This window comes from Onychostoma macrolepis, chromosome 08 (assembly GCF_012432095.1).
Source record: "Onychostoma macrolepis isolate SWU-2019 chromosome 08, ASM1243209v1, whole genome shotgun sequence".
Classification (NCBI taxonomy): Eukaryota; Metazoa; Chordata; class Actinopteri; order Cypriniformes; family Cyprinidae; genus Onychostoma; species Onychostoma macrolepis.
The window spans coordinates 25094216-25122127 of NC_081162.1; the positions used below are offsets into that span (position 1 = coordinate 25094216).

At 35.1% G+C, this 27912-nt stretch overlaps 1 protein-coding gene across 1 annotated transcript in view; it reads left to right on the forward strand.

Moving 5' to 3' along the window:
* Positions 1–27912, forward strand: part of dock5 (dedicator of cytokinesis 5) — a 98405-nt gene that overhangs the window by 17805 nt on the left and 52688 nt on the right. Inside the window, exons 3-17 of the mRNA XM_058784283.1 lie at positions 10966–11006; positions 11126–11181; positions 12916–13012; positions 13184–13332; positions 13575–13710; positions 14647–14804; positions 15031–15112; positions 15665–15794; positions 18655–18727; positions 18924–19066; positions 20289–20414; positions 20609–20733; positions 21537–21635; positions 26256–26328; positions 26699–26802. Coding sequence (XP_058640266.1) covers positions 10966–11006; positions 11126–11181; positions 12916–13012; positions 13184–13332; positions 13575–13710; positions 14647–14804; positions 15031–15112; positions 15665–15794; positions 18655–18727; positions 18924–19066; positions 20289–20414; positions 20609–20733; positions 21537–21635; positions 26256–26328; positions 26699–26802 — 1592 coding nt within the window. The remainder of the gene's footprint in view (positions 1–10965; positions 11007–11125; positions 11182–12915; positions 13013–13183; positions 13333–13574; positions 13711–14646; positions 14805–15030; positions 15113–15664; positions 15795–18654; positions 18728–18923; positions 19067–20288; positions 20415–20608; positions 20734–21536; positions 21636–26255; positions 26329–26698; positions 26803–27912) is intronic.

Consider the following 27912-nt stretch of genomic DNA (forward strand, 5'->3'; position numbering starts at 1 on the left):
AAGACTTCACCAATTACAAGACACCATCCCCCAGCACTGTGGAACAACTGGCAGACGATCTGAATGAGTTCTACTGCAGGTTTGAAAAACCCCTCCTGCAACCCCCCCCTCCCACACACACACTGCAGATCAGTGAAGATGATGTGCGCCAGGTCTTCAGAAAGAACAAGAGAAGGAAGGCACCAGGCCCAGACAGTGTGACACCAGCCTGTCTGAAAACCTGTGCTGACCAGCTGGCCCCTATCTTCACACAGATCTTCAACAGATCACTGGAGCTATGCAAAGTCCCCTCATGCTTCAAACGCTCCACCATCATCCCCATCCCAAATAATACCAATATTACAGGACTAAATGACTACAGGCCTGTGGCTCTAATGTCTGTGGCCATGAAATCATTTGAAAGACTAGTTTTGGCTTATCTGAAGGACATCACTGGACCCTTACTGGACCCCCTGCAGTTTGCCTACAGAGCAAACAGCTCTGTGGATGACGCAGTCAACATGGGACTTCACTACATCCTGCAACATCTCGACAGACCAGGGACTTATGTGAGAATCCTGTTTGTAGACTTCAGCTCCGCTTTTAATACCATCATCCCATCACTCCTCCAGCCCAAATTAACTCCGCTATCCGTCCCCACCTCTGTCTGTCAGTGGATCAACAGCTTCCTTACAGACAAGTAAAGCTTGGTAAATTCTCATCCAGCACCCATACGATCAGCCCTGGAGCACCTCAGGGCTGCGTTCTCTCCCCACTGCTCTTCTCCCTCTACACGAACGACTGCAAGTCAAGTCAAGTCACCTTTATTTATATAGCGCTTTTAACAATACAGATTGTGTCAAAGCACTTAACAGTATCAAATTAGAGGATAGAGTGTCAGTAATGTATAATGATAAGATTAAACACTCAATTTTCAGTTAAAGGCATTTCATTATTGAATTCAGAGATGTCATTGTCTAGCTCAGTTTAGTTTAAATATTATCTGTGCAATCAAATCGGCGATAATCGCTAGAAATTAAGACTGCACATCTAAAGACCCCTCTGTCAAGCTCCTGAAGTTTGCAGATGACACCACAGATATCGGTCTCATTCAGGACAGTGATGAGTCTGCACTCCCCCCACTCACCATCATGAACAGCACTGTGACTGCAGTGGAGTCATTCAGATTCCTGGGCACCACAATTTCTCAGGACCTGAAGTGGGACAGTCACATTGAGCCCATTGTGAAAAAGGCCCAGCAAAGGTTGTACTTCCTTCGGCAGCTGAGGAAGTTCAACCTGCCACAGGAGCTGCTGAAACAATTCTATTCTGCCATCATTGAATCCGTCCTGCACTTCAATAACTGTCTGGTTCAGCTCGGCTACCAAATCTGACCTCAGAAGACTACAGAGGGTAGTCCGGAATCATTGGTACAACCCTCCCCACTCTCCAAGAACTGTACTCATCCAGAGTGAGCAAAAGGGCTGGCAAAATCACTCTGGACCCCTCACATCCAGCACACTCCCTCTTTGAACTGTTGCAGTCTGGTTGACGCTACAGAGCTCTGAGCACCAGAACGACCAGGCACAGGAACAGTTTCTTCCCTCAGGCAATCCATCTCATGAACAGTTGACAATAAACGTGGAACACACAACACTATTATACATTATTTACTTAACATACTTTTTACATTTCAAATTTGCACATATCATACCTGTACATACATAATTGTCTATATTATATATTGCGTTTTTGCTATTTTGTACATTTGTCTATTTTGTATATTTTTAATATTATTATTTTTATTATCGGTGTCCTGTCCTGTCGCTGTCATTCTGTTGCACTGTGGAGCTTCTGTTACTATAACAAATTCCTTGTGTGTGTAAACATACCTGGCAATAAAGCTCATTCTCATTCTCTCTCATTCTCATAATTCACTCAGGGTAAATTTTAAGGGAGCAGTTTCTTTTATTGAAGTGTTGTCATTGATACATTGGATACTGATACTGTCACGGTGCACACAGCAGGGAGGAAACAAGGAACACGCAGACGAGGAGATACTTCAAAATAATAGTCTTTAATGGGGACATCAGGACAGGGCAAGACAAGGCAAGGTTGACACAGACAGGAACACCGGGGAATAACGAGTAGATCAGACGAAAACTAACTAAACAGGCAGGAACGAAATACACATGACAATCACTGATAATTAGACTAAAACACAGCTGGACAAGACTTAACTAATAATCACACTTAACAAGGACAGGAACATGACCAAATATGGACACGAGGCGGGAACACATGACACACACAACAGAGGAAGTGACAGATACTGTATATAGTATATTTTGGTACCTTTTTTGGTCTATTTATTTATTGACCTATATATCCGTTTATTTCTATTTTTCTATTTATTGACATTTATATATTTATTGAGATTTGACTATTTATTTATTCAATTATTTATTTTGATAATAAAACATTCTATTTTTATACTTACCCATAATTACCTGGTGTATTTACCTGGATTCACCATACTTACCTTTAGGCTTAGCTTGTAAATCGTAACAATACCAGAGGTGTGTAATAGTTTAAGACTAGTCGAGAGACATATCACCAGAACCCGGTGCTCCACCCTAATAGAACTTTAGGGCCGTAACTCTCGAGAGGGCAGGGGGCGCTATACAAATAAATAAATATATATATATATATATATATTAGGGGTGTAAATCGGATGGTTCGTCACGATACGATACGATTCTCAGACCCAGCGATACGATATTTGCGATACCTCAAAAATTCTACGATAATGATTTGATTCGATACAGGAGTATATCTATCGATATTTCGATATTATGATATTATATACCTATTTTAAACAACAGTCTACATTTTTATTGACTCGCAAATGCAACCAAAATATATAACATGAACATTTATCTGAAATTTTCACATCCTGTACCTCAATTGGGACATTCAAAACAAAAAAATAGGCCATACACCTTTTTTCTTTTTCTTTTTTTAAATATAAAGAATATAAACAATTGGAAAAACAATTCTGGCTGATACTATGGGCTCAGTGCTAAAAATCTTTTCTACAGATAACCAAATTATAAGCAATAGCAGAAAATAAATACAATAGAACAAAGACACAAGTTCAGTAAAGAGTGCTTTTCAGGTTTTTCAGCTCAGTCTAAAATAAATGTTCAGGTAGCCTATACACTACAGAAACGTAATAATCAAATTTAAAATAACTGGGTAACACTTTATTTTAAGGTGTCATAATACAGAGTAATTACCTAATTAAGTACTTAGTAGTAGCCGTTGTACTTACATGAAACAAAATGTACTTACCATGTAGCTAAGTTATGGAACAGCCTATACTTACAGTTTGTAATTATGTAGATGTAATAGGCAGCTACTGTTACACATACTGTATGTAACAGACCGAGTCTGTTACACAGCTACTTGTACACTTAAGTACAATCTTGATATTCTTTATTTTAAGTAGCTTATGCCTGTGTAATATTCTGTAATTGTAATGTAATTAGAAAGGTATTACATGTATTTTAGCTGTGTACTTGTGGGTTAAATCAAACTAAGGTGCAGCTGGATAAGGTGTACAGTATAGATAAACATGAAGTACACTTAAGTACAATCTTGATACACTATTTTAAGTAGCTTATGTCTGTGTACTTTTATAATTACAGTGTTTAAGTCTGCAACACATATGTAACAATCTTTTGGTTACATAAGTAGCTGTGTAACAGACTCGGTCTGTTACATATGTGTAACAGTAGCTGCCTATTACATGTACATAATTACAAACTGTAAGTACAGGCTGTTCCATAACTTATTTACATGGTAAGTACATTTTGTTTCATGTAAGTACAACGGCTACTACTAAGTACTTAATTAGGTAATTACTCTGTATTATGGACACCTTAAAATAAAGTGTTACCAATAACTGCATAGTCTTCACTGTATAAATTAAATATAGATTAATCATTTTTGGTGTTACAAAGGCTATTTAGTCAGGAGCAGTGAGCACTTGTATTTTTCTTTTACAGCATTAGATTTATTATTAGTTTGCTTTCACTTTAAGAACGAAAGCACCGATTTAATATACTGATACACGTGCGTTTTCTTTCTCAACTGTTTTACTACGATATTCGCCAAAATGCGCATTTTGACGTAATTTTGTCTGTATTCACTCATCCATGCACAAAAAAGCGGAAGAGAGCTCAATTTAGTATTCGCGCGGCGTCTGTGTGCATGCGCTTCAGATGTGTGCACAGAAAACTTTTTACACAGCGCTCGACTGTTCCGCCAACAATCCCGAGCGTCTTTTATGCTCGCCTTGTGCCTTCGGGCAGTCCTTATATCGAGTCTATGGGGTTATTATGGGGTTATATCTCTGCCACAATTCTGAGTGCGAAAGATCATATTTTGAGCGACAAAAGTGCATTTTGCACGCACGTGAACTGAGTTTTGTGGAGAAATTTTTTTACGAAAATCAATTTTGCATTTAAAATATGTTTTTGGAAATATGTGCAGACCTTCTCTTTTGCGCGTGCAACATTTCACTAGCTTGCTTCCCTAATGCCTGCCCTCAGTGCTCTCTAAACACCGATGGCTCGCTTGCTCAACACAACCTAGCATTACAATATGCCATAATTCCAGCCAATCAGAGACGAGGCTGCTAAATTCTGATTGGCTGCTTTGACAACCAATCACAACCTTCCCTGCATTACCGACAACAATGGAGGACGAAAAATACAGTGCATGCATAATTATGCAAGTTGATATTCTGATCATACTTTTTCCAAGCACAATTTACCAATTCCAAACAACATCAATCTTAATAACTAATATTAATCTTGTATTTAATCATTTATAACTGATTTATAATTATTCAGGAAGGCTGGAAGTGAAAAATATCTTTTATTCAGGTGTGCATAATTATTAAGCAGGTTTTCTTTCACAGATAAAATGAACCAAAAAAGCCATTTAACTCAGGCTGAAATAAAATTATTAAATGCCCAAGAAATATTCAAATATTCAAAACCAGCGCCACCATTTTCCAAAACTGCAACCTACCTGGAGTCTCCAGAAGTACAATGTGTCAGGATCTCAAAGACTTAGGTTAAGTAAAGAATCCTAAAATATGATCCCTACTTAATAAGAATCACATACTTAAGTGTAGTAAAATACTTGAAGACTTTCTATAGGCTTTATAGACGGATAAGTTGAGAGTTACTCTTGAAGGACCAGCATCGCATCACATCCTCTTGTACCACTGTTTGAAGAATTTATCTTCCAGAATCTGGCAGTAAGTTTTGGGAGCTCATTTTTAGTCCATCTCGAGATTTTATCTGTAAAAGAAAACCTGCTTAATAATTATGCACACTTTTAGCCTTCATGAACAATTATAAATCAGTTATAAATGTTTAAATACAAAATTAATATTAGTTATTAAGATTGATGTCATTTGGAATTGGTAAATTGTGCTTGGAAAAAGTATGATCAGAATATCAACTTGCATAATAATTATGCATGCACTGTATTTTTCCTCTTCCGCTGTCGGTAATGCAGGGAATGTTGTGATAGTTTGTCAAAGCAGCCAATCAGAATTTAGCAGCCTCGTCTTTGATTGGCTGAAATTATGGCATATTGTAACGTTGGGTTGTGTTGAGCAAGCGAGCCATTGGCGTTTAGAGAGCACTGAGGGCAGGCATCAGGGTAGCAAGCTAGAGAACCGTTGCACGCGCAAAAGAGAAGGTCTGCACACATCCAAAAATGTATTTTAAATGCAAAATTGATTTTCGTTCGCTCAAAGTACTTTCTTCTTTGCGAGATGAATTCAAAATGAATGCAAAATGCACTTTTGCGTGCTCAAATTTTGAGGAATTGTGGCAGAGATCTAACCCCATAGTCCTTATATTGAGTCCTGAAACGTGAGTTTGAACGAGAATGCATGCATTGGCGGTAATGCATAGACGGACATTATGTGAAAATGTGAACAGTGCCAAAATAAAGGTGCCTATTTATACTACAGATATCAATATTTTACGCGTGGCATCGATGCATCGTATCATCAATCATCGTATCGATGTATCGATCAATATCAATGAATCGTTACACCCCTAATATATACACACACACACGTGGTCAGAATTGTTGGTACCCATGGTAAATAGGATCAAAGAAGGCTGTGAAAATAAATCTGCATTGTTAATGCTTTTGATCTTTTATTTAAAAACAAAATCTCAAAAAATCTAACCTTTCATTGGAGCATAAGAATTTTAAATGGGGGGGAAATATCATTATGAAATAAATGTTTTTCTCTAATACACATTGGACACAATTAACGGTAATTTATTTAATACTTTTTGAAACCTCCATTTGCCAAAATAACAGTTCTGAGTTTTCTTCTATAATGCCTGATGAGGTTAGAGAACACCTGACAAGAGATTAGAGACCATTCCTTCATCCAGAATCACTTCAGACCCTTCAGATTCCCAGCTCCATGACCGTGCTTCTCCTCTTTAGTTCACCTCACTCATAGGGTTCAGGTCAGGGAACTGGAATGGCCATGTGCCCAGTGACCCATTTTTTGTGTTTTTAAGGTTTGTTTTTGGGTTATTGTCTGGTTGGAAGATCAAAACATGGCCCATTATAAGATTTCTAACAGAGTCAGTAGCTTTTTGATTTTTTATCTGTTTGTATATGATAGAATCAGTGATGCCATGTGTCTAAACAAGATGTCCAGGACTTCCAGCCAAAATATAGGCCCACAACATTATAAATACAGCAGTATATTTCATTGTACACATGGGATACTTTTTATCCCTGTGTTCACCAAACCCATCTTGAGTGCTTGCTGCTAAAAAGCAAATTTTTTAGTTTCATCGTCCCATTTGAAGTTCCAGTCATGTCTGATAGCTGAATATGCCGGAGTTTGCCGGAGAGCATTTTCTTTTCTTGCTATTTTTTTTCTTTTTTTTTTTTCTTGAAACCCTCCCAAACAACATGTGGTGTAGATGCTGTTTGATATGTATATTTTTAAGGTTTTCTGACCCTGAGACTCAACTCTTTTCTGCAATTCTTCAGCTGTGGTCCTTAGAGAGTCTTTAGCCACTCAAACTCTCCTCCTCACCGTGCATTGACGATATAGACACACGTCCTCTTCCAGGCAGTTTCGTAACATTTTATGTTGATTGGAACTTCTTGGGAATTTTCACTGCTCTAGCTCTTTTCTTAAAGTTACTTTCGAATTTGTGAAGCTCAATTATCTGTTGCTGCACATCAGAAATATATTCTTTGGTTTTTCTCATTGTGATGATGATTAAGGGAGTTTGGCCTTTGTTTTCCCTCCTATTTATATTCCTGTGTAACAGGAAGCCACGGTTGGATAATTTCATGTTCATAATCACTCTGGTGTGCTCAAAATTGTAAATATGAATGGGCATACACCTCACAGATATATTACTCATAAGAATTTCTAGGGGTACCAATAATTGTGCCCAACGTGTATTTGAGAAAAAAAACATTTATTTCATAATGAGATTTCCCCCCCATTTTCAATTGTTTTAGTTCAATGAAAGGTTAGATTTTTGTGATTTGTTTTAAATAAAAGATCAAAAGGATTAATAATGCAGGTTTATTTTCACAGCCTTCTTTGATCATATTTACCATGGGTACCAACAATTCTGACCATATATATATATATATATATATATGTATGTGTGTGTGTATGTATATGTACAGTGAGGAAAATAAGTATTTGAACACCCTGCTATTTTGCAAGTTCTCCCACTTAGAAATCATGGAGGGGTCTGAAATTGTCATCGAGGTGCATGTCCACTGTGAGAGACATAATCTAAAAAAAAATCCAGAAATCACAATGTATGATTTTTAACTATTTATTTGTATGATACAGCTGCAAATAAGTATTTGAACACCTGAGAAAATCAATGTTAATATTTGGTACAGTAGCCTTTGTTTGCAATTACAGAGGTCAAACGCTTTCCTGTAGTTTTTCACCAGGTTTGCACACACTGCAGGAGGGATTTTGGCCCACTCCTCCACACAGATCTTATCTAGATCAGTCAGGTTTCTGGCCTGTCGCTGAGAAACACGGAGTTTGAGCTCCTCCAAAGATTCTCTATTGGGTTTAGGTCTGAGACTGGCTAGGCCACGCCAGAACCTTGATATGCTTCTTACAGAGCCACTCCTTGGTTATCCTGGCTGTGTGCTTCGGTCATTGTCATGTTGGAAGACCCAGCCTCGACCCATCTTCAATGCTCTAACTGAGGGAAGGAGGTTGTTCCCAAAATCTCGCAATACATGGCCCCGGTCATCCTCTCCTTAATACGGTGCAGTCGCCTGTCCCATGTGCAGAAAAACACCCCCAAAGATGATGCTACCACCCCATGCTTCACAGTAGGGATGGTGTTCTTGGGATGGTACTCATCATTCTTCTTCCTCCAAACACGTTTAGTGGAATTATGACCAAAAGTTCTATTTTGGTCTCATCTGACCACATGACTTTCTCCCATGACTCCTCTGGATCATCCAAATGGTCATTGGCAAACTTAAGTCGGGCCTGGACATGTGCTGGTTTAAGCAGGGGAACCTTCCGTGCCATGCATGATTTCAAACCATGACGCCTTAGTGTATTACCAACAGTAACCTTGGAAACGGTGGTCCCAGCTCTTTTCAGGTCATTGACCAGCTCCTCCCGTGTAGTTCTGGGCTGATTTCTCACCTTTCTTAGGATCATTGAGACCCCACGAGGTGAGATCTTGCATGGAGTCCCAGTCCGAGGGAGATTGACAGTCATGTTTAGCTTCTTCCATTTTCTAATGATTGCTCCAACAGTGGACCTTTTTCACCAAGCTGCTTGGCAATTTCCCGTAGCCCTTTCCAGCCTTGTGGAGGTGTACAATTTTGTCTCTAGTGTCTTTGGACAGCTCTTTGGTCTTGGCCATGTTAGTAGTTGGATTCTTACTGATTGTATGGGGTGGACAGGTGTCTTTATGCAGCTAACGACCTCAAACAGGTGCATCTAATTTAGGATAATAAATGGAGTGGAGGTGGACATTTTAAAGGCAGACTAACAGGTCTTTGAGGGTCAGAATTCTAGCTGATAGACAGGTGTTCAAATACTTATTTGCAGCTGTATCATACAAATAAATAGTTAAAAAATCATACATTGTGATTTCTGGATTTTTTTTTTTAGATTATGTCTCTCACAGTGGACATGCACCTACGATGATAATTTCAGACCCCTCCATGATTTCTAAGTGGGAGAACTTGCAAAATAGCAGGGTGTTCAAATACTTATTTTCCTTACTGTATATATGTATATGTGTGTATTTCTTGAAGCATCTTGGAGACGTTGCCACAGTTCTTCTGGATTTAATTTGTCACAGTTTGTTCTTTTTCTTCATGTCATTCCAGACAGACTGGATGATGAAGAGATCAGATCTCTGTGTGGAGCACTGGCTGTTACGGCTGTTGTCAGACTCCTTGTGCAAACAAAAATCTCATTGGATTATTACAATTAATTGCAAAATGAATATTTGGAAATGTAAACTGATATTTCCTACTGACACACTACAGCAAAAGATCAAAATAACTGACTTAAAACCATTTTTTTTTCTTTTGCTGGTGAAAATAGAAATGTCTACCATTCAAAATTGCTCACCAAGGCTGCATTTATTAGAGCTAAATTGCAGTAAAACCAGTCAGTAGTATTATGAAATATTAGTACAATTTCAAATAATTGTTTTCTATTGTAATATATATATATTCAAATGTAATTTATTCCTGATACAAAGCTGAATTTTTCATCATTACTCCAGACTTCAGTGTCACATGATCCTTCAGAAATTGTTCTATGCTGATACCATAGTACTTTTTTCAGGATTCTATGATGAATAGAAAGTTCAAAAGATCAGCATTTATCTGAAATAAAAATGTTTTGTAATGTTTCTCAGTAAATGTCTTTTAGTTTTTTTTCTTAAAAAAACCTTTGAATTGTAGTATAAACACCATCCAAACGGTTTTGTGATCACTCAAACTATTCTTTGATGTAGGCAAAACTGCATGTAACTAGATTGCATTTGTAGTGTTAATACAAATGTGTCCTGATGTGTGTCAGACAACAGTGATGGACCACCTACTCTCCTGTCAATCAAGCGTTGTGCTAAAACAAGGGCTTTTAAATTAGCTGTCCATGTGCAACTTTAAAAGAAAACAACAATCTGATCTCAAAATTTCAGTCCTTCTGGGAAAAATATATGATGTGCATTCAAGTGATATTTGTCTGACTAAAACATTGGACAACTTCAACCTTTCTCTTTTTTCTACCTGACAACAAATATTTAAGCACCTGTGCAACAAAATGAGTAGCAAAACATTGTGCATTGTGTATTTTATCATTCTTGTTCTGCAAAAGAGAATGGTGGGAGATGTAATTAAAGTCTGTCTCCTCGTAAACTCGCTAAATTAATATTTTTTGGAAAGTTTTATAGTATTCTTTTTCGACAGCACACAAAATGCACACAAACTAAATTGTACTGTCAACATTCACTAAGAAACCATTATTATTATCATTAGTACCAATCAGCTGCCACCATGATTATTTAATTTACACGTCCCTAACTCAGAAAGTCATTGCTTAAAGACAATACAGAGTGTTGATTATGACATTGCAGTGCTTGCATTCATGTCTCTCCTCTTGTAAATATGATGTATATATTTTTTTAAATGTAAAATATTCCATTTCCTTTTTTAAGAATGGAAAACCTGATTTTGCTATTTACATCTACCCTGGTTTCTCTAGAAATTTAGCTAACTCTGAGCAAACTGAACATCTGCCTTATTCTGTTATATAAATAATATATAGCAGCATCTGCCATGTGGCATCATCTGTCTCAAAGATCTGTTCTTTATTTTCTCTCTCTCTCCTTCTCCCAGGGTGGTACCGAGGATACACACTACGACAGAAATCACAAAAGGTGTTGGGATAATTATCATCCTACTGATAAACTGACAATCTAATCATTACCTGACATTCTGCAGCAGGCGGAATGAATTGCGTGGGTTCTCACAAATGCTTCTTTGTCTTATTTCAAAGGGCATTTTCCCTGCCAACTATATTCATCTGAAAGAAGCGAAAGTTGAGGGAACAGGGTAAGAGGCAGATCACGTGTTAATTATGCTCTATAATTCATTAATGACAAATTGTCTATCACTTAATTAAGCATGTGCTGTCAGAGGAGTCCATGGTGACAGTCATCTTCCATTGGCTTTATAGTTTTGCTCGTTTACCCTCATAGACCCACTGTAGCACAATTGTAACACTTTTTCAAAGCAGTTAAATAATGCATAATTCATAAACGGGTTAAAATGCTCTGAAATGTATCATAGCAACACATTTGGCAAGAAGATATAGCCTGAATTTTCCAGCATACCAAAGTCACACAACATGGTCACCGCATTACTGACACACTTACTGAGTGTTTTGGACCAAATTTAGCAATCTTCTAAGTATGTGTTTGACCTGAAATATTTTTTCTCACATCTCAACATGTTTAGTGATAGCTGTGTAAATAAGAGGCAGCTTGTTGCAGAAATGTGGACTGAGTATATTTAGTAAATAATATATAAATTATTCCAAATGACTTTGATGTAGCCTTATGAAATTTTATTGAGTGTTTCATGGGTGTGCTGAAGTTAACTAGGATGTCTTATATAGAGGTCAATGCAACTGTGCTCTAGGCCTCTAAATATGCATTTTGAGTTAGTTTGGAAGGTCGGTGAGGTGTATGAATATTCTGGGATCATGAAATTTTACAGAGATAAACATATCCGAGTTATAGCCCAGCTTTCTGAGAAGGCTTATGCAGTATGTTTTTATAAAGCAATTAAATAAAACCAAACTTACATGGCCTGAAATTCTTACACAAATGAGCCTGTTCAGTGAATGTTACAAAACTAATTTGGTTACACTTAAGTGTCATTTTGTAACATTAATTAATGCATTAATTAAAACATGAACTAACAGTGAGCAATATATATTTTTACAGCATTTATTAACCTTTGTTAATGTTAGTTAATAAAAATGGTCATGTTAATGTTAGTTCACATTGTGTTAACTAATATAAACAGATGTAACTTTTGATCTTAAAAATATGTTAGTTAAATGCTGCAGAAGTAGTGTTAATTGTTAATTCATGTTAACTAAAAGGCTATAGTTAACTAATGTCAACAAATGTGTGTTACCTATAAAATGTTTTTTTTTTGTCTTATAACATATATATATATATATATATATATATATATATATATATATATATATATATATATATATATATATATATATATATATATATATATGTATATATATATATATCTATATATATATATATATATATATATATATATATATATATATATACTGTATACAATTTTTTAAATATATTTTAATATATACAATAGATTTGTATTAAAATTAATACATTATTGATAAAATATACTTTGATATGAATATTTGTTGCATTAAATTAATGGTAAAATAATGAAACTTAGCTTTTGTGAAATATTCTCACTGAAATATTTTTTTGCTTGAAATATTTTATTTACTATGCTGAATTGTGTTGTGACTTCAAAACGTAGTGAATCAAAAAATACTGGTGGAACTTTGCCACCCTAAATGCCTTGCTCTGCAATTTTGCAAATGTATCTCTCAAATTTTGTAAACAAAATGCTTTAAAAAAAAAAAAAAAAAAAAAATATATATATATATATATATATAACTATGGCTTCCTAAAGACATTTTAAAAATAATTTACATTTGAATGACATCTGTATTTTTGAGAACCTGAATAAATCATGTTTTTCTTCTAACCTTCTGTTGATGTACAGGAAACAAGAGACTGTTGTACCTACAGATTTGCCCTTGGTCCAGGAGTTGGGCACCACGTTACGAGAATGGACACAAATATGGCACAAGCTTTATGTGGTATGTGAACCCACCTGTGTCGCCTTTGCGGTTTGTTTCAGTTCACCTCACCGTCCGTTTCAGCTCAACACAGAGCTTCCCACGATGTGTTTGTTCAACAAAGACAAATCCCATCCGTAGTGTTTTGTAAGCCATGCTATCATTTTAATCACCTGTTCGTCTGCATACCAGAGCAACAAGACCACGCTGTTCCGGAACGTTCAGCAGATGGCCTACAGCCTGATTGAGTACCGCTCGCAGATTGTGTCCGGCACGCTTCCCAACGACGACCTTGTGGAGCTCAAGAAAAAGGTCACAGCGAAAATCGATTATGGGAACAGGTGCGGTTTGACTTCCTGTACTTCCTCGTGTTGTTTCACTAAACAGATATTTGAATAACTTTTCATTTGAGGGCCCCGAATGTCTGAATTTGTGATTTACTGATGCCATGAAGCATACATTTTGAGTTTACCCAATTTAAGTTGCTGGAATGCATTAAAACTGTATGTAACTGATTGTAATAATATGCTAGGGATGTGTTAGTATTCTTGTGTTGTAGAATCTGCCTGTGTCTGTTGCACAGGATTCTGGGGCTTGATTTAGTGGTGCGCGATGAAGCAGGAAACACATTAGACCCTGAACGCACCAGCACGGTCAGTCTGTTCAGGGCTCATGAGTTAGCATCACACAGTATTGATGAGAGGATACAGGAGGAGAAGGTAAAACACTTGTTTTGCTCTGTGCATTATCAAAATATATATGCTGGTACTAGGAAAATGTTTTCTTTTTAGTTCTGAATTTTTTAGGGTCCAGAATTGGCACATGACTATTGCCAAATTCGCTTTGATGTGTAATTAAAATAGTTGGCTGGTAACTGTACAAATGCATGGTTCGAACTGGAATGTAAAAATGACAGGAATCGTGGACTGAGTCAAAGTGATGCAAACGGTCTGCTAAAGAGAAAAAGATATACTGGTTGGTTATTCTGCTGTTCTGTTTTGTAAACGAAATAAGCAAACTATAGCCTATTTATTTGTCAAATATATTTATTAACATTTTATAGAAGAAAACTACCGTAGTCCATAATAAATGGAGATGCATAACAAAAGTCACAAAATAACTGATGCACATACTGATGGATTCTTTGTGTGAAGTTGCATTTAGAGAAGCAGCAAATTAAAATCGAAAACAGCATTTTAAATCAAGTAAAAAGAAAAAAAAATCTGCTATTGGTGTGGTGTTAAAACCTTGCTTTTTAAATATTAAATATTACATTTTTAGTTTTAGTTTGTTGCAAAATTGGTCTCAAAATCTTTTTAAAATCCTTATTCTTTTGCATAAAAAGTTTTTTTTTTCAAAACATTAAATTTTCATCATAATTATTACCACAACACTCTTAGACTTTCCTCACAAGTGTTCTTGAAGGTTAAATTAAATATTTTTTCAAATATGCATTTGGTATATTTAAATCAACTTGTATTGCGTTTAGGGTGTGCATTTTATTAGTTCATGAATTCTCTGCGAATTGACAAATGACCTTGGTATTGTAAGTGCCATGCTCCACTGTTTCAGCACAGTTTCAGTTTTTGAAGGCGTATTGAACTTTAGTCAAACTATTTGTCACAGATCATGAATTTTGCTGTTTTTTTCGGTAGATGCGACTTCAGAACCTGGAGAAGCGGCGTCAGACCCTCTTCAGCAGTGTGCACACGTACAGTCTTCTAATAAATCTCAGAAACTTTGTATGCAACATCGGCGAGGACGCTGAACTCTTCATGTCATTGTACGATCCTGACAAATCTGAATTTATTAGGTGAGTCTTTTGATTCTCTTCTTTTTTTCTTCTCTATGTTGTTTATAAGAAGCAGAAGGAGATTGAAGAATGTCCTGTACATATGAATTCCTCACAAGAAGTGTTTGAAATATGTGAATGCTTATTTCTTTGAAAGCTGAAGTACACCAGTATATATCACAGCTAGTACCTAGTGAGCGTGTGTCAGTTTCAGTGGAGAAAAAGTGGTTTTTGTCTTGTCTAATAGTGAAAACTTCCTAGTACGGTGGGACAGCACAGGCATGCCGAAAGAGATCGAAAAACTCAACAACCTTCCTGCACTCTTCACGGTAACAAAGATCAAAAGAATACTTTTTCTCAGGTTTTTGTAGTCCCATATGCTACCGTTCAACAATTTAGGGTCAGTAAGATTTTTGAAGAAGTCTCTTATCCTCATCAAGGCTTCATTTATTTGATCAAAAATATAGTAAAAACAGTTATACTGTGAAAAATTTTTACAATTAAAAAGAACATTTTTCTATTTGAATATGTTTTAAAATGTAATTTTCAGCATCACTACTCCAGTCTTCAGTGTCACATGACCTTCATCCAAAATCATTTAATATGCATTTTTTTCAGGATACTTTCATGAATAGAAAGTTCAAAAGAACAGCTTTTATTTGAAATGGAAATCTTTTATAACATTCTAAATGCCTTCACTTCACCTCTGATCAATTTAAAATGTCCTTACTGAATAAAAGTATTAAAAAAGGTTTTGACCCCAAACTTTTGAATGGCAGATCTAAAAACGAGAAAAAAACATTGGATTTTTTTCTTTGTGCTAATGAAACAATTTTAAGTGCTTCCTGCTGTTCTTTCTTCTGTGGCGTCTTTGTGTTTAGGATCTGAGCAGCAGTGACCTCATAAGACAGCGTCTCTTCCTGGTGTGTCAGATCATCCGTGTGGGCTGCATGGAGCTGAAGGAGGGAAAGAAACACACAGGAGGACTGAGGAGGCCGTTTGGAGTAGCAGGTTCTGGACTTAGAAATAGATTCTTTATTGTTAGTAGATGGTATATCTGTAGAGCGTCCAGAGGTTTCCCAGTTGTTCTCTTCATTTCACACTTCATATTTGTAAATTGTTTAGAAACACCAACCGACCAGCCTTAAAGGAAAAAAGTAATTTTGTGCCACTAGCATAGTGTTGCAAAATTGCATAGAATTATTTTCAGGCAGATTTTCCAAACACTGCGTTTGCAATTAGTTGGCCAGTCAGTCCTGGTTAAAGGAATAGTTCACTCATAATAAAAAATTGATGAATATTTACTTACTCTGAGGCTGTCTAAGATGTATACTTAGTTTTTCTTCATCTGAAAAGATTCTGAGCAACTTACATCACTTGCTCACCAATGTGTCCTCTGCAGTGAATGGGTGCCGTCAGAATGAGAGTCCAACAAGCAGATAAAACATCACAATAATCCACACCACTCCAGTCCATCAGTTAACATCTTGTTAAGTGAAAAGCTGCATGTTTGTTGGAAACAAATCCATCATTAAGGGGTTTTAACTTCAAATTGTTGCTTCTGGACAAAATATGAGTCCATGAGTCCACTGGAGAAAGGCCTCATATTTTAGCCAGAAGTAACATTTAAAAATGAAGTTAAGAAATGTCCAAACATCCAGCTTTTTGCTTCACAAGACGTTAACTGATGGACTGGACGGGTGTAAATCATTGTGATGTTTTTATCAGCTGTTTCGACTCTCATTCTGACGGCACCCATTCACTGCAGAGGATCCACTAGTGAGCAAGTGATGTAATGCTACATTTCTCCAACCCTGTTCTGATGAACAAACAAACTTGGATGGCCTAAGGGGACATTTTCTGCTAATTTTTATTTTTAGGTGAACTATTCCTTGGAATTCTTCCACCTCAAAATAACAATTCAGACAGCTTCACAGCTCAAATAACACACATTTTGTTCTACTGACGATTGCATGTAAGTGCTTTAAGAACAACAACACCACAGACGTTTCTGCTTTTAAGCTGTTCAGCTGTCTTGGCTGTTGGGCTTCAGTTTTAAGTGCATTACTCCAAGGGCATTTTTCATCTATTTTCATGATCTTGAGGGATGAGTCAACTTCATTTTGTGTGGTAATAGATTTTAACCCTACAGATGACGTGTGTTCACAAAGGTTTAATTGCATTAAGAGAATCACACCATACTGCTTCTTTAATATTTTGATAACAGCACTTTTACTGTTGTCCTTGTCACTTCAGCACTACCTCACATTGTCAGATATCTGAGCAAAAGACATTATTTATCCATATATCCAGTTTGCTGTTGAAAAGAATGACTTTTTCCCAGTCAAGCTCACACAATGTTTCACATCTTATAGTGTTCTGTTCTATTTTCTTTTTCCTGTTATCACATTTCAGTTTAAAGTTTTCAGTCTTGCAAGTAGCTGAAAGACCAAGCGTTACTATTGTTACTTTTCCTTTTGGTTGAACTCCAAAATGTCATATGAAATGATTACATTATCAATAGATGTTTGTATCAAACCTACAGGTGACCTGCATTTGCTGAAAATAGTGTTTCCTTTTTGTTTCAAAAGGATGTTGTCAAATGTTTTGACCCTTTTTTTGCTGCTGAGTCACTGTACGCATTAACTTCAGGTTGAATGCCTGCATTGTATTTTTCAAGAAGAAAAAAGCCATTTTTACCATAAGCTTCAAAGACACATTGCATCATGTTCAGCCTGTAGCTTTCTTAAACCTGAGCACAGGCAACACCTGATTTACCTCGTTGTGAACATGTCTGTCCATTTTTAATGGTTGTAAGTAAGAATTTAGAGAGCTAGACATTGCATCTAAAGGAATAGTTCACCCAAAAATGAAAATTTGCTGAAAATTTACTCCAGGATGTAGATGAGTTTGTCTTCATCAGAACAGATTTGGAGAAATTTAGTTTTACATCACACGATCTCAAATGGATCCCCTGCAGTGAATGGGTGCCGTCAGAATTTTAACTTTAAACCATCGCTTCTGGCCAAAATAGTGGAGAATCCATAATAATGCTTCCTCTAGTGAAAAGTCCATCCCCTGTTGTCCTCTCACATTAAAATCCACAGATATAATTGTTTAGGACTGTTTTACTTGTAAACGGTGCTTGGTCTGTGCATATTTCTCTCCTGATTCAGATGAGACAACTTTTTCACTAGAGAAAGCAATATTATGGATAGAGGACTCGTATTTTAGCCAGAAGTAGCAGTCTGAAGTTAACAAAATGCCATAATGATGAATTTGTCTCTTACAAACATGCATATTTTCACTTCACAAGCGTTAATTGATGGACTGAAGTGGTGTGGATTGCTTGTGGACTATTGTGATGTTTTTATCAGCTATTTGGACTCTCATTCTGACGGCACCCATTCACTGCAGAGGATCCATTGGTGAGTTAGTGATGTAATGCTAAATTTCTCCAAATCTGTTCTAATGAAGAAGCAAACTCATTTACATATTGAATGGACTGAGTCAATAAAGCAAATTTTCTTTTTTTTGTGAGTTGTTCTATTAAGTTTGATCAAAAGCAATTATTGGTAGCAAGCATTTTCACAGAAATGCTGTTGTTTTAGATTGAATAATTAAGGTTCCTATAGACTCGAAATGAATCTCTCATCAGCATTGAAACATTCTAAGAAATGTACAGTAGGAAGACAAAATGAACAATTTGCGCCACATATCTAGCCTTCGAATACATCTGAAAACAAATACTGAAAATGCGAGATATTTGCTCTCCCTCTCAGGGAATGTGAATGATATTGAATGTAGTAATTAAATGTAATGTATCTGTGGTTCAGATCAGCACTAGCCTCATGTTTCTTTGTGTCTACAGTCATGGATATCACTGATATTGCCCATGGGAAAATTGATGACGATGATAAGCAGTATTTCATCCCCTTTCAACAGTGAGTGTGTCCTTTATGAGATTATAACATCCTTCATTTGCATGATAGTAGTTTCTGTTTTCATGTTTTTTTGTTCTTTTCCTGCATTTATTGTTTATTTTGGGCAGAGTCCATCATACACTGTTACCCTAGGCTATATTTTTATAGCCTTTTTTCTTAAATTGTATCCTTTTCCTCTTGGAATCTCTTTTTCTAGGATTGCCATGGAAACGTACATCCGTCAGAGACAGCTAATCATGTCTCCTCTCATCCCATCTCGTGTCATTGGCGAGAACGAGCCACTCGTTGCCGTCTTCAACAAGGTCATTGCAACACGTGAGGTCAACCACAAAGGACAGGGTAAATCCAGACCAATAGGCTAAAAAATTGATCTTTGCTCTTGTGTTTTTGTCTCTAGGGAGAAATGTGACCATGTGGAAGTTTCTTGGTTGTTGCTTGAACATTTGGAAAGTTTGAGAGAATGAAAACAGGATCACTTTGATATAGTAAAACTGATTTGCATAGAGACAGAATGAGATGTGAAGATGCATGTCCTCCAGGATGTTTCAGCTGTAAATTTGAATATCATCCAATTTAAAAAATTCTGTCTCTTTTTAAAATGTCAGTTTCACTCTGTACTTAATTGGGAAGATTACTATAGCGGTCACTAATGATTATTACCAACCTGACCAGTTTAATAGTGTATGAAATGAGAGTTTTTTTGATCACATTTTGGGTCAATTTGGAGTTTTATTCATTTAGTTAATATTACATTTATTTAAAAAATCCTAAAAAGTGAATTTTTTGTGAATTGGGAAGATTACTATAGCTGTCACTAATGATTATTACCAACCTGACCAGTTTAATAGTGTATGAAATGAGTTTTTTTTATTTTTATCACATTTTGGGTCAATTTGGAGTTTTATTCATTTATTTAAAAAATCCTAGAAAACCTCATTGCTAAATCAGCCATGGTAATGCATTTTCGTACAGCTGATTTTTAACTAAAAATTCACTTTTTAAATATTTTAGAGCACTTTTAATTGTGAATATGTAAAAGACAATAATACATTTATATTTTAAAGTATTTTAGGAATATGCTGTAAAAATACCCTACATATTAATTTCAGCATACATGTGTACCTTTCATGATTATACATGATTTTATCGGCCTTAACACACATTAACACCTTAAAAAAATCTGTATTGCTCAGCAACTATTTATAATAGTCCCTCAAAGTGAGAATGGTGCAATATTCATACAAAATAATCTGGGACATTGTTTTGCATGTAAATGCACACATTTAGCTAATATGTTTTATATTGAGTTTGTAATTTTTTATGTTAAGTTGAAACGTAATGCATTAAATTTCTTTTCTTTCTTTCTTTTTTTAACCCTTGAAGTATGTATTATTTTCTTTTTAATTTTCTTTTTCAATTTTTAATTAATTTTAAATTTTACATATTAGTCTTTGATTCTGAAAGGATTTAGTTTGTGTTGAGAGATTCTGCTTCCTCAGGGCTGGAGTTTGTTGACTGACGAGACCCGTCTGACCTTATAACAGCATGTTTTTGCTTTCAGGTTTGTTTGTGACCCTGAAGCTGCTCCCTGGAGATGTGTTTCAGGTTAAAAAACATTACCCTCATTTTGTGGATCGCACAACAGCAATAGTCAGGAAAATGGGCTTCCCTGAAATTATCCTGCCAGGTTGGTCTGCACATTTGTCAGATCGTAACGTCTTCATCTTAATGGCAGCGCTGTTAAAGTTTTCTGACCAACAAAGACCCTCTTTAGTAAATCTGCTTGCAGTTGTCTTTTCAACCTTTTTGTCTAATGACCATTACTAGACAGTTGAAGAACATACATCTAGTTAATGGAACGATGTCTCTATGTCTCTACAGGTTATGTAAGGAATGATATATATGTTACGCTGCTACAGGGAGAATTTGATCGCGGCAAGAAGAAAACCCCCAAAAATGTAGAAGTTATAATGAGCGTGTTGGATGAAGAAGGAAATCCCATGGAGGTACAGAAACCCCGTAACATTAAATATTAACTAACATTAATGTCTGTGCGCAATTAGGAGATTCCCACACCATCGCTTAATAAAGTGTACTTTCTTGTAAATCCATGAAATTAATCCTGATTTAATATAAATGTTACACGGAACCAGCTTCAGGTACATATCTTTGCGTCAAGTGTATCAAAATACATGGTATGACTCTGGCGTAACTTTTTAGGAAGTACCACCAAGGTCATTTTAACATGAATAAAAAACACCTTCTCTCATTCCATTGTCCTCTGTTCCTCTCATTTATGTTGACTAACAGTTTTCGTCCTCGCTATTTTGCATGCGGCGCTCATCCACCCCCTTTATCTCTGTGTTTTGACAGCAGAACTGTTGCTGGCACAAAAACAGCTTGCAGATCTTTCTCCTTTATGAAATGGCTGCTGTCTTTAAATGTCCAAACACACAGCACAGAAAGCTTTTTACAGCGCTGTTCTTGCCAAATGCTATTTCGAGATATAATGCACATATAAGCGTGTTCTGTTTACACTCGCGGACATTGAAGAATACAAGAAACTCGTTCTGAAATGCTTTTCTAAAAGAGCTCCCCCTCTTTTAAGAGATTCGAGCTTGTCTTTTAGTCTTGTTGTTGTTTTATGTGCTGCACATTATGCAACACAGTTTCCTTTAACTAAAGCTGTGTACTGCCAACTTCTGGTCTTGTTAACGTTGAACTTTTACTGCTGCAAACCACTTACTATTCGATGAAAGAGAAACTATTTTCTTCCAGTAGATGTTTTTTTTTCTCATTCTCTCTTCAGAAAGCCATATTTCCTGGAGCTGGTTATGAAGGGATCACTGAATACAAGTCTGTCATCTACTATCAAGTCAAGCAGCCCTGCTGGAATGAGACGGTTAAGGTACAAACACAGGACAAAAACAAAAGCAAAGACATCTGGGTTTAGGTTTTTGATGTTTTGAAACTAAAGTCCCTTTCATGTGAATCACGCCAGCGTTCTCTAATGCAAAGTGTCAATCTACAGTGCAACCCTGTATTACGTAGCTTGCAGGTAAAGTGCTGTAACCTTTTACTCAAAGTTCATCAATTTCAACTTTTGGAAATCACATACAATATGAATGATTTCTATAATTTATATGTATATGTTTATGCGTAATTATATGTAATTATATATATTATATGTGATATTTATCTATCTGTCTATCTATCTGTCTGCAGTTGTGCTCAAAATTATTCATACCCTTGGTAAATATGATGAAAGGCGGCTGTGAAAATAAATCCAAAAGCATCAATGTTTTACAATAATAAATGATACATGAATTAATTTATCAGGAATGAAAATTAGTCACAGAAATAAAGCGGTATATGAACCGTTATTTCACAAAAGAAAGAAAGAGGACACATACCTTATTCAGTCGAGTCTGTTTCTGTTTATTTGTAGTCACATACATCACATTTAGAAAGAATGATCATTTCTATATATTTTTTTTCCATCAAAAATACGACCTGAGTAGCTGAGAGAGCTCCCGAACAAAAAACATTATATTTTTATAACATACTTAAAGTTAAAGTCTCGAGACGAGACTTATGTCAAATAAAATATGTTACTAAATAAATACACGATTGTGATAGAGAATGAGAAGTCTGATTTCTTATTTACGATGTTTACTATGGTAACGTTAATGGTTAGCGTGCATAGTCTTCTGCATCGCTTAATAAATATTTCTGCCTTGTGTGGTGATCATAATCCACATCGGATCTCAAACAGAAGTTATTTCAAACACTCGCTGCTGTCTGAAAATGAGTTTTGAGCTAAAATTATTTTAAAAGTCTTTAATGCTGGTGTTATAGCTGTTAACTTTATGAAATAATCCACGGCGCTGACGCTCTCCAGATGCGGAGAAACTCCGCCTTTGTTCATAGCCAGTCCTCTAGCCCCAGCTGGCCCGCTTTGGCCCAAGGGTTTCGTCAGGCCAAAAAACCCGGGACGTTGGCCCCGAGGAAGAACCGACGAGGCACGATCAAGCCTCGGAAGTGACAGTGGAAATGCGACTGGCCCTGGCATGCACTAGCACGCCCTCTTTTGGCCCAACAGTGGAAACGTGGCTATTTTCTGTAGGGTTCAGGTCTGAGGGCTGGGACGGCCATGGCAGAAGCTTGGTTTTGTTTTCAGTGACTCATTTTTGTTTGTTAATATATTCTTTGATTTTACTCCTTGTGATCAGTGATTAAGGGAATTTATAATCCCACGAAACAGGAAGCCAAGGCTGGACAATTTCATGTTCCAAGTCACCCTGGTGTGATAAAAATGCAAATATGAATGGGAATATACTTCAGAGATATTTTAATCATAAGAATTTCTAGGGGTACCAATAATTGTGGCCATTGTCTGGCCTGATGTGATTATTTACCAAGGGTATGAATAATTTTGAGCACAACTGTAGATAGATAGATAGATAGATAGATATGTGTGTGTATATATATATATATATATATATACACACAGTGGGGCAAAAAAGTATTTAGTCAGCCACCAATTGTGCAAGTTCTCGCACTTAAAAAGATGAGAGAGGCCTGTAATTTTCATCATAGGTATACCTCAACTACGAGAGACAACATGAGAAAAAAAAATCCAGAAAATCACATTGTAGGATTTTTAAAGAATTTATTTGCAAATTATGGTGGAAAATAAGTATTTGGTCAATAACAAAATTTCATCTCAATACTTTGTTATATACCCTTTGTTGGCAATGACAGAGGTCAAACGTTTTCTGTAAGTCTTCACAAGGTTTTCACATACTGTTGCTGGTATTTTGGCCCATTCCTCCATGCAGATGTATATGTATGTGTGTGTGTATATATATATATATATATATATATATATATATGTATGTGAGAGAGAGAGAGAGTATTATATATCATCTTTAATGCTCTTAAAGGGATAGTTCACCCAAAAATGAAAATTACCCCATGATTTACTCACGTATGGATGCACTTTTTTGGGCTTCAAAATCTGGACCACCATTCACTGCCATTATAAAGCTTGCCTTGGATGAGCCAGGACATTTTTTGATATAACTCTGATTGTATTTGTCTGAAAGAATAAAGTCATACACACCTAGGATGGCTTGAGGGTGAGTAAATCACGGGGTAGTTGTGATTTTTGGGTGAAATGTTCAGTCAAATGTTAAAAGTTTTAGGTTTAATGACAAAAAGAAATATGTATAATTTAACTTACAATTTGTAAAGGAGTGAAAAAAATGTATGTATCCATGCACTTTTTGTATGCACTTTTTTTCTGTCGCTGGCCATAATTCTAACTTTGAAAGCAGGATTAGGCATAAAATAACATCATGCATATGAAAATCGGCTGAGAATTGAACAAATAGTTGCAATCTGGCTCAGAGGAATATATAAATTATATATTTGTGGTAGTTAATCTACTGATTAAGAGATAATACAAGACTTCTTCACTTTACAAATGGTTGTCGAAAGCAAAAATTCTATGAAATGCACCATGTTTTGTGAGAAAATGTGACATACTGTAATAGAGCAAAACAGGCACTATTTTTTTAATTGGTACCCTAAAATTAGTAAGAAACAAGTACTAGATTTCATTCAGCAAATATGATGCAGGGTGGTGTTAACTAAAATTGCGTGACAATGTGAAATGCCTATCATCAGAGAGAACATGTTCTCTTTTTCTTTCTGTCATGTATTAAAGTAGTTGCCAGGATATTTTCTTATTTTAAGTCTTCCAATTGATAACGGTATTTTCACTTTCATGCTGCCTAGCAAGCTTCTGGCAGTGTTTTCATGTTGAGGTCAATGTGACTCCTGACGCTTGTGCTAAGAGGTGCATTGATGCGCTCGACATGGGTCATGTGAAAGGGACTTGAGAGCTATTTTAATCATAAGAATTTCTAGGGTACCAATAATTGTGGCCATTGTCTGGCCTGATGTGATTATTTACCAAGGGTATGAATAATTTTGAGCACAACTGTAGATAGATAGATAGATAGATAGATATGTGTGTGTATATATATATATATATATATACACACAGTGGGGCAAAAAGTATTTAGTCAGCCACCAATTGTGCAAGTTCTCGCACTTAAAAAGATGAGAGAGGCCTGTAATTTTCATCATAGGTATACCTCAACTACGAGAGACAACATGAGAAAAAAATCCAGAAAATCACATTGTAGGATTTTTAAAGAATTTATTTGCAAATTATGGTGGAAAATAAGTATTTGGTCAATAACAAAATTTCATCTCAATACTTTGTTATATACCCTTTGTTGGCAATGACAGAGGTCAAATGTTTTCTGTAAGTCTTCACAAGGTTTTCACATACTGTTGCTGGTATTTTGGCCCATTCCTCCATGCAGATGTATATGTATGTGTGTGTATATATATATATATATATATATATATATATATATATGTATGTGAGAGAGAGAGAGAGTATTATATATCATCTTTAATGCTCTTAAAGGGATAGTTCACCCAAAAATGAAAATTACCCCATGATTTACTCACGTATGGATGCACTTTTTGGGCTTCAAAATCTGGACCACCATTCACTGCCATTATAAAGCTTGCCTTGGATGAGCCAGGACATTTTTTGATATAACTCTGATTGTATTTGTCTGAAAGAATAAAGTCATACACACCTAGGATGGCTTGAGGGTGAGTAAATCACGGGGTAGTTGTGATTTTTGGGTGAACTATTGCTTTAACAAAAGCAGTCAAATGTTAAAAGTTTTAGGTTTAATGACAAAAAGAAATATGTATAATTTAACTTACAATTTGTAAAGGAGTGAAAAAAATGTATGTATCCATGCACTTTTTGTATGCACTTTTTTTCTGTCGCTGGCCATAATTCTAACTTTGAAAGCAGGATTAGGCATAAAATAACATCATGCATATGAAAATCGGCTGAGAATTGAACAAATAGTTGCAATCTGGCTCAGAGGAATATATAAATTATATATTTGTGGTAGTTAATCTACTGATTAAGAGATAATACAAGACTTCTTCACTTTACAAATGGTTGTCGAAAGCAAAAATTCTATGAAATGCACCATGTTTTGTGAGAAAATGTGACATACTGTAATAGAGCAAAACAGGCACTATTTTTTTAATTGGTACCCTAAAATTAGTAAGAAACAAGTACTAGATTTCATTCAGCAAATATGATGCAGGGTGGTGTTAACTAAAATTGCGTGACAATGTGAAATGCCTATCATCAGAGAGAACATGTTCTCTTTTTTTCTTTCTGTCATGTATTAAAGTAGTTGCCAGGATATTTTCTTATTTTAAGTCTTCCAATTGATAACGGTATTTTCACTTTCATGCTGCCTAGCAAGCTTCTGGCAGTGTTTTCATGTTGAGGTCAATGTGACTCCTGACGCTTGTGCTAAGAGGTGCATTGATGCGCTCGACATGGGTCATGTGAAAGGGACTTGAGAGCTACACCAGGGTTCATATTAACTCCTCGTTCTCTTCTGTCCGTCAGGTGGCCATTCCCATTGAGGATGTGTGTCGATGTCATCTGAGGCTGACCTTTAGACACAGATCTTCTCAAGATTGTGAGTCTCATAGAGACATTCACAGAACTGTGTATAGAAAGTTCTATGATATCTGTTCTCTTTTGTGTTTCCTTAATGCATTTCTGCAGGGGTTCTCAACCTTTTCATACAGGTCACATTTGCAGTGTGCGTTTCACTTTGTATTTTATATGCACAAGAAAACCTGCATATTTTGTTTGTAGGTCCAACATAGGGCAAAAAATGATGCTTGAAATTGTTTTTTACAAATAAAGAATATATAAGCTGGGGTTCATACAGATCTCACTTGACCCCATTAGCATTTTTGCTGACCCCAGGTTGAGAATCTCTGCGCCATTGTATATTCAGGCTTGTTTTTAAGTTGACTATCTGTGTGCTTACATTTCTGTAGCTAGAGATAAGTCTGAGAAGCCTTTTGGCATGGCCTTTGTTCGCCTGATGAAGTCGGATGGCACCACACTTCCAGATGGAAAACATGAACTCATTGTCTACAAGGTGGGCATCTTTAAGGAATGTTCTTGGTTGAGTGCAAATTGACAGAACTTGTGGTATAATATTGATTACTGCAAAAAAAAAAAAAAATTGCCAGAATTATAGCCACAAAATGAAAACATTATGCATGTTATCATGAATTTAGTGTCAAATAATTGCCTAATAACCTTTTTCTGTGCAAGATTATATCCAGTTTTACATATTTACATATTTCCAATTTTATATCCAGTTTTACATATTTACATATTTCCAATTTTATATCCAGTTTTACATATTTACATATTTCCAATTTTATATCCAGTTTTACATATTTACATATTTCCAATTTTATATCCAGTTTTACATATTTACATATTTCCAATTTTATATCCAGTTTTATTTGTTCCCAGGAAAACAAAATACTCAAAATGTAAAAGTGGCAAGAACAACTTTACAGCTCAAATAATGTACAATTTTAACAGAAAAAATAATGTAAGTGTTTTGTAAAATTATAAGCTTCACATTTTTTTTTTTTTTTTTTTTTTTTTTTTTTTTTTTTTTTTTTTTTTTTTTTTTTTTTTTTTTTTTTTTTTTTTTTTTTTTTTTTTTTTTTTTTTTTTTTTTTTTTTTTTTTTTTTTTTTTTTTTTTTTTTTTTTTTTTTTTTTTTTTTTTTTTTTTTTTTTTTTTTTTTTTTTTTTTTTTTTTTTTTTTTTTTTTTTTTTTTTTTTTTTTTTTTTTTTTTTTTTTTTTTTTTTTTTTTTTTTTTTTTTTTTTTTTTTTTTTTTTTTTTTTTTTTTTTTTTTTTTTTTTTTTTTTTTTTTTTTTTTTTTTTTTTTTTTTTTTTTTTTTTTTTTTTTTTTTTTTTTTTTTTTTTTTTTTTTTTTTTTTTTTTTTTTTTTTTTTTTTTTTTTTTTTTTTTTTTTTTTTTTTTTTTTTTTTTTTTTTTTTTTTTTTTTTTTTTTTTTTTTTTTTTTTTTTTTTTTTTTTTTTTTTTTTTTTTTTTTTTTTTTTTTTTTTTTTTTTTTTTTTTTTTTTTTTTTTTTTTTTTTTTTTTTTTTTTTTTTTTTTTTTTTTTTTTTTTTTTTTTTTTTTTTTTTTTTTTTTTTTTTTTTTTTTTTTTTTTTTTTTTTTTT